At 36.2% G+C, this 13,802-nt stretch overlaps 1 protein-coding gene across 3 annotated transcripts in view; it reads right to left on the bottom strand.

Annotated features, from left to right (window-relative positions):
• ZNF143 (zinc finger protein 143) overlaps window positions 1-13,802 on the bottom strand; it is a 41,632-nt gene that overhangs the window by 8,700 nt on the left and 19,130 nt on the right. For all 3 annotated transcript variants that reach the window (XM_042784775.1, XM_033006882.2, XM_042784774.1), the window contains 6 exons: window positions 12,667-12,741; window positions 8,217-8,336; window positions 7,124-7,199; window positions 5,098-5,223; window positions 1,954-2,133; window positions 582-809 (listed from right to left, as the gene is read on the bottom strand). In XM_042784775.1, the coding sequence (XP_042640709.1) occupies window positions 582-809; window positions 1,954-2,133; window positions 5,098-5,223; window positions 7,124-7,199; window positions 8,217-8,336; window positions 12,667-12,741 (805 nt within the window). The remainder of the gene's footprint in view (window positions 1-581; window positions 810-1,953; window positions 2,134-5,097; window positions 5,224-7,123; window positions 7,200-8,216; window positions 8,337-12,666; window positions 12,742-13,802) is intronic.

Raw genomic sequence — 13,802 nt, 5'->3', positions numbered from 1 at the left:
TGATCTTTTAGTCACAGGATTCCATACTCATGACACCATGAAAAACATATTCAAAGGAGTACTGCAGCACATGAGCTTATTTTCAGCTTTGCCTCCAGGACAGTCTACAAAAGTTGCTATAAACCACAGCGAAACCAGCACAGTATCAGGGTGTTGCAAAGACAGATTTTTCCTATTCTCAAGGCAGCGCCTTTACTCCTGCACAGGAGACTGTCACCAGCCATGGTGTTACACATACTCTTAAAAAAATCCCTAAGAAAAATCCACTAGGTTGAAAAAATAAATGTTTTAGACTCTCACAGTTCCCCTCCCACATTCATGTTTATAGCAGGTTCACTGGGATTGCAACTCAAATTTCTCTTATCCCCAGGACTGCTATAAATGAGTTTATGATCTGGTCAATTACTCTCCCAGTTTCTGTTTACAAGTTGCCTACCACACTAAGAAGTCCTACAAAGAAGCTAAATAACTTAAGTACTTCAGATTTTTAGCTATGCTTTCATTTCCTTGGTTATAAAAAACCCAGCAAAATATTATCCAACCCATTTTTTTACAAGAGATTCAATGACTGAAGCTCTAACCTGGGGGTGGTTCAAAAAAAGCCTCTTGTTCTTCTTCAATGGGCTCTGTGTCATTGTGTGCTGTCCGCTTGTGCATAGCAAGTGTAGAAATCTGCTTGTATGTTTTCCCGCAGTGATTACAGTTATATGGTTTGGAATGAGTATGTACAACATGATGTTTGTATAAACTGGAATACTCTGTAAAACGTTTATCACAACCAGGAACTGTACAGACATAGGGCTTCTCCCCTGTATTGAAAAACAAAAGGAAGAAAGAGAACTTTATCCAGGGATGCACAAAAAATTTCAACAAATGATATTTAGTGACACCTTCACTACCAACCATACTTCAATTTCAAAAGCAACAGTGAAGCTCAAGCTCACAAAGTTTATCAATGCAGCCTCTCACTGTTGCTTTTTTGTTTGTTTGTTTGTTTGTTTTAAATAACTACTGTCAGTGAAAGTTGGGCCCTTTTTTTCCCTGTTATTTCATCTAAAACATCCTTCTGATGAAGACAGAAGGATACTGGCTGAAAGCTGCGATGTCAGTCTGGCATCATATTGAGAATTTTGTTCTTTTATTACTGGATATATAATCATATATAAAATATACTTTTCCTCAATGATCAGGTATGTTGATACACTAATACGATTTCACTTACTTTTGAGTCTTTAAACTCTGAAGAAATCTATAGGAAGCATATGTTTAAACAATTATGGTTTCATGTAACAACACCTTTCATTTAAAAATCAGTTAAACAAATGTCCAAATTACATTATAAACAAAAAGGTAATCTTAAATACAAAACGTACCTCTAAGAGACTTGTCTGTTCTTCTATAAAGCTATCAAGATGATATGGCTATCACTGCCTTTTGCAGCTTTCAAATTTGTGCCAATTATTTCTGCTGACTAACTCTGCCAATCAAGTTGGGTAAGTATTTTCACCTTCATCTATAAAAAGAAGGTTTTGACCACCGCTCCAGCAGCAAGGAAAATACAGCTGGGATGAAAGGATGGCTCACAACAGTGAGCCAAAGTCAAGCTCAGACTTGTGCTTTACTGTTGTTTATTTAAGAAGCAGCTCACAATGGAGGCAAGCCCCAGAACCATATTAAAGATTTAGCCCAATGTTCACTGAAGACAAGGTTTTGCATTCATTTTAAAGAACATTGTATCCAAACCAAAATTATTCTGCCTTGAAAGCAAGGCAGGAAACCTAACTGCTTAACTCTCCTCAGCTGAGGGGAGACAAGGCCCCCACAAAAGTACCAAGCCAGGTCATATAAACATGACTATACCCAATTACAATGTGTCAAAACAATGTTCTTAAGGAGAATAACACAGCCTCTCCCAAGCAGATTACACTTCAAAATACAAAACATCACTCATACCTGTGTGTATTCTCACATGATTCTTATAATTAGTTGCACTGGCAAAAGCTCTCCCACATCCTGGCTCTGTACAGTAATAAGGCCTTTCGCCTGTATGTGTCCTGATATGAACCTTTCTAATATTAGATGTTGTAAACGACCTGCCACATCCTTCAAATGGACACTTAAAGGGCCTTTCACCTGAAAAAAAAGAAAAAGGTACACATGCAAAAGTTATAAAAGAACAAAAATCCTGAAGTTACACTTAGACTGAATATAGGAATTTAAAGCTACCTACTTCTCACTTTGAGACCCTCAGAAATACCAAGAACATACCACCATGGAGTGTTGTACTGTTTAGCAAAACTGGCAATATTTGGAAAATCATACAATCTGTAAACTAAATTATGAAGCATTTAGATTAGTTCTTTATGATGTATAAAACAGACTCAGTTGCTTGGATTAGATTCCACATTGTCCATATTCTGACATGTACTTAACACCCCTCAATCATGCGTACATTATCCAAAGTAAGTGTGTCATACCATTTGTACATGTGTCAACTGAAATTCATAAAATGAAAAAAATATCTTAATGATTTAGCATATAACCAACATACAAATGGATCAGTAAAACTCATTATAAAAACCACTTAACCTTACATGAGAAGAACCAACTTTTTAAAGAGACAGCCCTGAAACTCAAGTTTCAAACCTCAAAACCAAAGCAATCCCTAGTACAGGTTCTTTCAAAAATAAGCCAATTTGTGCAATGTACATATAAGCACAATAACTTACATCACTCCACCAAAGCATTTCACCATGAACACTAGGGTAAGGCCAACCCCTGTCTAATACCCCAATACCCCTGACCCTTCAGATCTATGAAAGCATACCAAGGGGAAGAGTGAAGGGGGTTAACTCTGGAGAAGTTCAAGCCACCTGATGCGATGTCCCACTGTAAACTGTAATTTCACACTTCCTAGAGCTAAATGCACTCCACCCACTGTACTGCTTACCAAAGAGAAGAATCTGAGAGCAAGAGGGCAGATTACCACTGCAGATACATTATGTACTTAGAAATAAAAACCAAAGTCCTGATAGAGACACTAATACCACAAAACTCCAAAGTAGTTGGCTCCTTGGCAGACGAAACTGTAATTCGTTCCTTAGCGCAGCCGTTTCAGGAAGGTTTTTCAGCTTTCTGCCAAGGCAGTGTGTATGTATTAAGCATACATGCCTCAGTGTTGTGTTACCATGGCTCCCCTAATCCTTGCTTCAGCACAGGACCTCAAGTCACGCCTAAAAGGAGCAGGGTTGCAGAGTCAACCCCGCCCAACAACAGACCCTGCAGTAGAAATCCAAACAATTGCTCCTAAAGAATGCCCGCAAGAATGTCATCCCACCGGTTGGTGAAGCCAGCTTTTAAGTTTCTAATGTGCTTGTTAGAAAAACAACTTGTTTCCAGGTGACTGAGATTTCTAGCACTACAAATGCAAAGCAAGTCAGAAGCCTTCAAGCCCTACCCCACAGCAGCTATGAGGAACCATCCACATCAGCTTTTCTGATACCAGAGTGGTATGTCTAAGGAAGCCATGGAAGAACCCAAGGCAAGCATTTGATGGCAACAGAAAGTGAGACTGGACTGCCACTGAAAGAGAGGGAAAAATCACTTTTGGCTAAAACAGGCAGGAAATTAAGAAAGCACTAACCCTGCTCTACATGATAAAGGAATGAAAATGTTTCAGAGCCCAGACTTGCCTCCATCGGGTGCACTGTTGCAGCTTGCATAGGGTATGAGCACACACTATTCCATCCATCTGCACAAAGGACTTGGTGCAATTTTCTTCTCATTCTTTGGCTTCCTGCAACTACTCATAAATCTAAAAAAAGACACCCCGAACTCTATGTTTTTATTATTAATGTTGCTCCAATGAGTAAATGGTTACACAGGGCTGGCTCAAGTCTTTTGTCTCAACTGCTAAATTAAGTAATTAAATTACCATACAATTTCTGTGGCCACAAATAAGTAAAGAAAACAGTCCACAGCTAATCAAGCTGTTGTCCATACTACAGCAATCTTTCAGTTCATAGTCTGTACTTGATGTACTACATACCATCAAGCAGTTCTCTTCTAGAACTGAAAACAGATGACACTTCTGTGTCTTCATCCTAATGAATATTGTAACATCAAGATAGTACTAATCCCAACAGACTCTCTTTGAATACAGAAGTCCAGGAAAGCAGAAGTATCTCAATGCAATCTTGAATTTTTACATTTTTTTATTCTCTGATTTTATTTCCCCCTCCCCGCACTGTGCTTTTCAACCTGAGAAAAACCTATCTCTTTTGTTCTTTTTTACTCTCTGATATTCAGAAAATTCAGTGGAAAAACATACTTAATGGAATAGGTAAGCAAGCAATAGATTATTCTTCCTACATTTAAGTGTACCCTTTTTTTTAGTTTTTCCTTCTTTTTTATTTTTTTTTTTATTTTATTTTTTAGCTCTCAGGAGCAAAGGACGCATTGTGCAAACTTGTTTACATGTGCTTGCACCCACAGAGTTTTGCAGAGTGTAGTGTACGCTGTCTAGAACTTATCTGTGTTTTGGCTTTCAAATTAAATTTCTTTTAGACAAAATGTCAGATTTTATTTTTTATGCATTTGAAAGTTTTAGTAACAGTTGTTTTTCTATGATTTTTTGTTCATTTTTCTGCTGCAAGAAGAGAAAGGAAATCAGGATAACAAGCTCAGAACTACCAAGCTTCGTGAATCTGGCATGCAAGTTACCTTTAAAGCACCAAAACTTAAGAACACCGATGCCATTTCTAAAAGGTGAGCTGAATTATTGAGGAAAAGTTCCTTGTTCTGTTACAGCTGCAAATGAAATGTAAAGGCACTAGGTGACTCAGTGACAATGTAAGTGATGCATTGCTAAAAGTAGTGCATATGCAGTGGCAGTATGAATGTTTAAGCACTTTTCCCAGGAAAAGCATGCTGGATTTACAATAAATGCTTACCATCCTGAAATGCTGTTGAGCTCACTGGGCTTCAGAAAGAGAATATACACAGGCTGATTTTGTAAGTATAAAGTCATAGAATGATCAAAGAGAAAAAAAATCCACTTAAGTGAATTAACAAAAAAATAATGGGTGATAATAGTACCTGTGTGGGTTCGGATATGTTTCTGCAGGTCTCCTGAAGTCTTGAATGATTTAGTGCAATTTTCTTCTGTGCATCGATAAGGCTTTTCACCCGTGTGTGTTCGGACATGACTTTTTAACCCATACCCTGAAGATAAGAAAGGATGTTATAATAGTATAAAGGCAAAATTAGGATACTCATAAGCCATCACCATCAAAAACTGAGCTTGCCATTCCAATCAGGAAGCTCCCTGACGAGTAAAATTTGCTCTTTCACTCTTCACAAACTCTTCATTCTACCATAGAGAGCAGCAGAACTCTAGATACAGCTTTCATCCTTATTTATGAAGTACACTTCCATAATGCTTCTGCTTCCCTTCATAAGGATAAACTGTAGTGATTATACTGTCAACAAATACTTTGTCTTCTGACGAAGCTGTATGCTCTGTATTCCATCTATTTTTTATCTCCTACCACCACTGTCATCAAAATGACATTTAATTATTTGCTGATACAAAAATCAGTACCATTAATGAAGTCAGCAGTTCTACTGCTATTTCGGCTCAAAGTTGTTCTAATTATTTTAAACCGTATTATTAACATCATCACATATATAGGTGCCAACTGATAGCAGTCATGGACACTTATTCCCCTTAAGATTACTTTTAGGAACTCATCCTCATCAAAAACTCTACTGGTCTAAAGTGATCTTTCAATCAGGCCCTCTGTAAATTATTTTGCGAAGAGGATTTTCCCAAGCTTTTCCTTTCTGCACTTCCCTGAAAAGATCATGACTAGAGAACCCTCAAACAGCTTTTATAGAAAATGAACTTGAATTTTACTTGTGTCCACAAGGGATGTCTATATCTGCAAAATAAACTAGCAGTCTATAAGAAGACGGTACCTGCTTTAGTTTCACAGTGTGTTCTCACTACATCTTTAAAACAGCTGAAATTCCTATTTTTAATGTTTTAAAAAACACAAAGCACGTCAAGCTGAGCATTAATTCATTCCTACATCTAAAAAACCTCAATTTCATGATCCAACCGAGGAGAGTTCTTCATATTTAAACTGGGAGCTTTCAGTACTTAAAATTAACTTTATCAAAGGCAAGGATTGCTGAACTACAGTGGTACAATGGCTTTGACCAAAAATATGGTATTAATAGATAAACAGCTGTTTATAGCCATACATCAGTCTGCTACAATGGAAGAGAATATTTCATTATCTAGTTCTGAAATCCCTTTAAAACACTGCAATTAAACTTAAGTGCAACCCTCTAAGTGTGGTTGTTTCCCTTTTGAGCTTTCTCATCAGCATTTCTTTTGCCTGTTTCTATTCAAAGAAACAGTATGCATTGTATTAGGTCAATTAAGTTATTTTTAAAAAAAACTTAGTGTTTTTTTTTTTTTTTAAAAAATAGAGCCTAGCTTTTCTAAGCCTCATACTAATTTACATTCGAAGTTCAAATTTGAAAGAAGTTTTGCTCTTTCACTTTCTTCCTTGTTTCATTCCTCATACTAGGATTTTGCACCATCAAGTTAAATCTTGGGGAGGACACCATTTATGAACAAAGTAGCCTGTATGAAATATAGAGGTCACTTAATGGCACATAAAATTCTTTGACATAAATTCAATACAGAACATTTAAAACAGCATCTTCCAAAGTTATTTTCAAATTTAGAACAGAAGATCAGATGTTTATCTCTAGCCAACAGGTTCAGCTTCTTATTACAACCTCGTTTAATTTACTCTATTAGTTTCTTCAGGAAGGCCTATTTTTTCAACATAAAATCTGACTGTAGCATGACAGGTAAAGAGTAAGATAAAGTGTCATGTTTCACCTCATTCCTCCTTCAGTAACTTAGGAGTTAAATCCTCCATCCTTTCTATATGCTACGCTAGCTGAAATGATGACTACTTTTTTTGAAGTTTTCTCAACCAAGTTCTTTACTTAGCAGTTTAAAAACAGACAGTACTAAAACCTTATTTTACACAGAGACAACTTCACACTAACAAGCAAGAGGAGCTAGTCCACAAAAGATTACCTGTTGCAAAAGCTTTGCCACATCCAGGATGTTCACACTGATACGGTCTGTCTCCTGTGTGTGACCTTTCATGCACCTGTCAAGACATCCAATACACTGACTTAATGAAATGTTGTATTTGATTACTTCAACACAGAAACAGTTATTCTCAAAGACAATATATTTTATTTCTCTTCTGAAGATTCACATTTAAATGTCTTATTTTTAAATTAGTGATAAAAACATAATGAAACATAGTAATGATGTTTTCCCTAAAACTAAATGTGTATCTTTCCAAGGTCTATCCTGATCCTTTCAGTCAGTTTTGCAAAAAACATTTCTATAAACACACAGTTGCCCATCATGGAACAACATTAAAGACAGGGTGCAAACGTGCCTCAGAGCCCATTCTCTCTGATTTTTGACTCCGAAGTGCTTCTAATGATCGTCTTACACTGCATGAAACCTCTGCAGCAAGGACACCATTTTAACACATGATCCATCAATTACTCACTGACTCCAGTGTTTTGTCAGAGACAAGGCAGAACTGCAAGGAGTTTACCTCATAGGCAAGTGATCACCTCAGCCTAAACTGGAATGTGAACAGCTCTACACCCTTACTGTTTCAGTAATTCCTTTACTTAATTCAAAAAATGAAGAGAATTAAGGAGTAAAGAAAAGATGTTCCATCTTTTCATTTTGGATGTTGTACTGTTTTGATGACCTAGACTTTGTATTATGATGGTAAAATCTTTCAAAAATTTGTATTTTTGCATGATCATGCATACACATAAAACAGATAGAGTCAACACTGGATTTCAGAATTCCTGTGACGCTGCTGGTAGAAACTATCTCAACATGAGAGCTGATTTCTTGAATGCTGGCAGTATAGGAGCCTACCATGATTCCACACCTCCATCTATCCAGAACACTAAGCAAAATCAGCTGAGAACCTGGGACAACCAATTACTGTCAAATCAATCCAATAAACATTTGACAAAACAGCACCATTGTGACTGGCTCTCTGTTAATTTCTGTTACTTTTAACCACATAATCTGTCAAAAAGCATCATGCCTGCAAAATAACAACATGCTCATTCTAACATCTCATCACCTTAAGATGGTGAGCTGTTGTGTACAGTTTTCCACAGCCATCATAATCACAGCGAAAGGCTTTCTCTCCACTCTGCTGAGATTTTGCATTCACTCTTGTTCCATGTCCCTGCAAGACAATCTAGTTTGAAAAAAACAAAAGAAAAACAAAAACAAACTCCATTAAAAAACCCACAGTGGATCAGAAAAGTCACACACTGTATTTTATTATCAAGTCAGAGCTGATTCTCACAGGTTTCTTTCATCTCTCTTTGCTATGCTACGTATTTCTTAGTCCTTAATAAAGAAATAAAAATCACAAGTTCTGATGAAAGAAACTGTAAAACATACTTACTTGTAGCTAGCAAATTTAAATCCATGCATTATTTAGGCAAGTAACAACAAAACAAAAAAAATCTGAAATATAAACCCAGTGCTAAAATGACCAAATTAGTTGACAGAAGAGGCTTAGATTACATCTAAGGCAGATTAGCCCTAAATCAGACAACCTTCAAAGATAAGTTCATGCCAAGGCCAAACAATAATCAAATGCACTTATTATGAGAACTTCTCAAAAATGAAGGAAAGCATTTTGTACTTTGTCAGTGATGCATGTGTTTTGATCAAACTAATTGAAGCAATTTGAGCTAGGTTCTACTCTCTGGCATGATGCAACAGGAAAAGACACAGAATACCTTTGCAATGCAACTTAAACCCCTTTTAAAGGCTTCTTCATACACTAATATACAATAAACATTTATACAGATTAAAGGAAGAAGCCCAAATATAAAAATTCTGATACAACTATATGCAAAGTAATCAAGACTATTTTAAAAGGTCTATTCTTTTAAACCACCCTCATTTTCTTATGGATCCAATTCCATTCTGCACGGTCAAAAGCACATTTCACAGAATGGATGAGGTGGGCAGGCACCTCTGGGAATCTTCTAATCCTGCACCCGCTGCTCAAAGCAGGTTCAGCCACAGCAGGTTTCTTCCAACAGTATTGAGATGGGTTCTGAGTATCTCTAAGGATGGAGACTCCTGAAGGCTGCCCCCAGCCTTCATATTCCCAAGTAATTATTCTTTGTAAGTATGAAGGCCAGCAGTGTCTCACCTCACCAGCTGCTCAGTAACCTGCTCTAGGTTGCCAGTTGCCATCCCTGAACTCCAGAAACCTCCTGGATTTCATGTACCCTGTTGTGATGTTCTTCCAGCAGGTACCAGGGTGGTTAAAATTCACCATGAGGATCTGGGCCTGTGAACATGAAGCTTCTTCCAGTTGTGTGGAGAAGGCCTCACCTACTTTTTCCTGATCAGGCACTCTGTAGCAGACAATCACCACAATGTCACCCAGACTGGTCTGCCAGCTAATTTTGACCCATTGGCTCTTGACTGGCTCATCACTCATCCCGAAGCAGAGCCCTGTGCAGTCCTGCTGGTCTCTCACATGAAGGGCAGCTCCGGCTCCTCGCCTGGCCTTATTAAAAAGCCTGTATCCATCCATTACAGCACTCAAGTCATCTGAACTATCCTACCACATCTCCCTCATCCCAATGAGCCTGTAGCCCTGCAACTGCACACAGACCTCCAATTCCTCATTCAGATAGATCAGAAATTTGATTGTGAACTTTCCTATAGATTCTTCAGAAAGGATACGCCCTGTTACATTCAGACTGTTCTGAAGACTAAAGATGCAAAGTTGAATAAGAAATTTTTAATCAGCTGAATTGTACACTACCACTTCAGAAAAGCTTCTCTAGAACCATGGGGAAAAACAACCTCATAAATCAAGAAACTCATTACCAATAATATTGTTTAACCTATGATATCATGAATCACAGAAGTCACTTCAATATATTAAGAATCATGACGACAACATTTGGTTGAGCACCTGCACCTAAGCATTTTTTTTTAATTTGTTTTTTCTCTCAGTAAACCTGCTAGTATTTATTTGTTGTTTCAGCATATAAAAATATGTATATAGGTGCTAAGATCTACTATAAATCTGAAGTATGCCAAAGTTTAAAAGAAAATTAAAAGTTCTGTAATCAATGTGCTATTTCTAGTATCTGTAAGGAAATAAAGACATAATTTTACCAATATTAAGATTGATACAAGGATGGGGGAGGGGAAAGAAGGGAATAAACCAAACAGGAAAAAACTCAGTTGAATATCATGAGCATTGGTTTCTTCGAAGTGTTTGCAGAAGTATGGATTTCTTCACAATATATTAGTTGGTATGACTTGAGGACTATTAAGAATTCAGTTAGTATTATCATTCAACAAGGACAGATATAGTATTAAAATTACTGTTCTTGTAAGATAATGCACTGTAAAGAAACTCAAAAATTCAGATGTTAGGATGCACAAAATCAGAAGAACATAGCAAATAAAGCGCCTTTATAATAATGTGAAACTCCTTGATAGGAATTGTGTCCTTTTAAACAGACAGAAAAGCCTCTGATTTTAAAAGAGATCACAAATGCATCCTGAGTTTAGACAGGTAACAGAGGAGAACAATAAAGGTAATATATCTCAAATAAGATTTTTATGTTGGACCCATAAAAACTTCAGTCCTATGACTCTTCTTTCAGTATGAACAGATGGGTATAACAGGTTTGAAACGAAATAGTATGTGATAGCCATTTGGTCACACATAGTCTTTTGTTTTCACATGTAGAAATCACAGAGAGGTTTTACGCTTTTTACTTTGGTGAAAAACCTAACCACATGCAACTCTGAATGACTGCTTAGCAGCATGACATCTGTTCTGTTCTTGTGTTACCTGTGGACTTAAAAGGTTTATAAATGTACACTTATTTAATACTATATCTAAATATAAGACTATTCTATGTATCTATATCTACTTACATCAAGATATAATCATGATTAAGATTTTCATAGACCATTGATAGATTTGGAACCCTTCAGTTGACAAACTGAAGTCACCTTGTAGGGAATTAGAATTTGAGACTAAACCTCAGTACCTTTTGAAAAAGCAAATCTTTTTTTGTTTGGAACATATAATGCTCCATAAGATTAGCACATTTCCACATGGCAAGTATGTTGCCATATGTGTGTAAGATAAAGCAACCTCCAGATCCACTTTAATTGGTTTTGGGGTTGAGGCTGAAATCAACATGTAACTGGATACTGGTTACAGGTCATTGTGCTCAACAACCTCTTACTTCTAGGTAAAACCACTGAGATCTTATATTACTCTTCCCTGAGTTTTGTATTTTGTTGGAGTTGTTTCTCTATTCCAAACTACAAATGTGCCAAACCTCTATCTTTCTTGATTTCATTTTATGGAATATATTCCAATACCATAAATAATGCATGTGTTAGCTATTCACTCGTTTCACAGTGGTGCCACACAGGCAGCAGTGGATTGTCTGCAGTTTTAAATATTGCAGAATCTAGCTTTTAAAAAAATTGAGAATAGAGAATTTTGAGGTCACTGTCAGAGGTGAGCCTATCATTTTTCTTTTCATGGGTACTGTACTGTATGTTGGATGATATTTTTCCTCCTTGTCTAGTTCATTACCCCTTAAATTAAAAAGGAAAAAGGGTTTCTCTGACCAAAACTTTCTCAGTGCAATGACTTTTCCATTTTTTATTCTGTTGTTTGAACATGTAAGCATGCCAGGGTATAGAGCCTTTATTATTTTTGTTGTTGGTCATAATTCTTTGAGGGCCAGAATATGTTTTGCTTTATCTTTTTCTTTAATAAAGCGTTATGATGACAAATAACACTTACATAATTTTATGGATTCCAGGTAAAAAACCCTTGAGACTTAATAACTTGCACCTTTACTTTCCATTGCTCTTTGAACTTTTAAGTTAATATTTTCATAGTGAAAAGGTTTTTATACTTCTACATATTAACAACACAAATACAGAAAAAGCAATGGAAGTATTCTTCTGCTTCTTTAAGCATTCTCTAGAAGCAACACTCTTATTTACTGATTACTTGCAAAATCCACAAGAAAATTCAGGGACTCTGAATCAGTATAAGTCACCAAAGAGAGAACAGTTCCAAGTATATGCCCGGAATCGTCTCTCTTTAGAAAAAAATAATTAATTGAGTCAGCATTCCTTCTGCTTTAAGGACTACAAAAAGGCAGTTCATTCTCTGGAAAATAACTTCTGAAATACTTATACACTTACTGATGAAATATGTCAGCTTGAAAAATCTTAAAAATCTAACATAATTTTTAATTACCTTCTAACAGAAAAACCCCAGGAAACAGTAAGTATGATCATACTTTAAAATCATACTTTAAAATGTGAAAGAATCTTATACAAAGTGAGACATATGACCAATCTGTATAGGTTTGAGATCTAAAATTCCTGAATGGTAGCAGCAGACATGTTCATGGCTACTTAGGACTACCTATCATGCACGTTGCTGGGCAGAAAAGACAAAAGAAAAGATATATTTAATTATTTTGTATTGGGCTACATACCTGCATTTTTTTATCTTGTTCATTTTCACCTATCATTCCTGTGCCACTAACACTGTCATTTCCATCAATAGACACCTAAAGAATGAAGTTGAAATGGAAAAAACATTTACAGGTTATTTGTATTCATATGAAAAAGAGAGGGTTACAGACAGTTCCTGAGGGCTTATTTCATAGCTCTCTAGCTCCCTCTTGAAACATGGTTGTCCTATAATACATTAGTTTACCTGAAAATCACCACCTACAGCACCTGCATTATAGAACAGGTGAAGTGAGCATCTCAATATTGTCTTAAAACAAGGTCGGAAAGACTGCAAGAACCAAGTATGTTAAATTAATAGGCTGACAAAAGTATTAAATTAATAAATTTAACAATACTGAGTTGTGACAGTAAAAATTAAAAAAATAAAACATTTACTTTTTTATAATAGGGATGAGTATCTCCCTGTTAAGCAGAAATTACTTGTTTTGAACAGCACAACTTGTTTGGAATCAAAATACCTAAGACCATGTGTTACATCTCAATACGAAATAGTAAAAATTAGAACAGCTAAGCAAAGACTTGTGCATTGCTCTGTAGATTTATTTTTAAAAACAGTCTGCAGGAAGAGGAAAGTATTGCTGCTTTCCAAAGAACTTATAAAAATATTTGAAAGAACATCAGATGTTAATTTGAAATTTTGATTTAAATAAAGATATAATTGCCCAGTTTAAAAAAAAAACAAAAACAAAACAACCAACTCTCTCACATACATCACTCTTATACACCCATAATAAGATACCCAAAGAACAGTGTCTTGCTAGTCACTGCAGAAAAAACTAATTTAAAGCATATTTTATGTAGATTCCTATTCCTTAATTGCCTCTATCTTGAGCACAGGCATTCACAATACATTACATTCAAGGCTGAGATTGATACACATAAATCTAGTCTAAGTGATTTTATTATTCTCTGAAGTAGTTTGGCAGGAACCCTGCCTCAGCTGGTATGCTTATACCCTTTCACTAAGGAGGTCACAGCAGGCCCCTGAGAAGATTAACGGTTGTGTGAAGTACCTTGGCTCAAAGCATTAGCTACCAACATTTTGCTTGGAGACTGAAGATGACCTTGTCCTATAAGAGGTTTTCAGACTGTACTA

The sequence above is a fragment of the Tyto alba genome, unplaced genomic scaffold (assembly GCF_018691265.1).
Source record: "Tyto alba isolate M040663 unplaced genomic scaffold, T.alba_DEE_v4.0 Super-Scaffold_8, whole genome shotgun sequence".
Classification (NCBI taxonomy): Eukaryota; Metazoa; Chordata; class Aves; order Strigiformes; family Tytonidae; genus Tyto; species Tyto alba.
The sequence above is the reverse complement of the archived record's forward strand: the minus strand, read 5'-3'. Positions and strand labels throughout refer to the sequence as shown.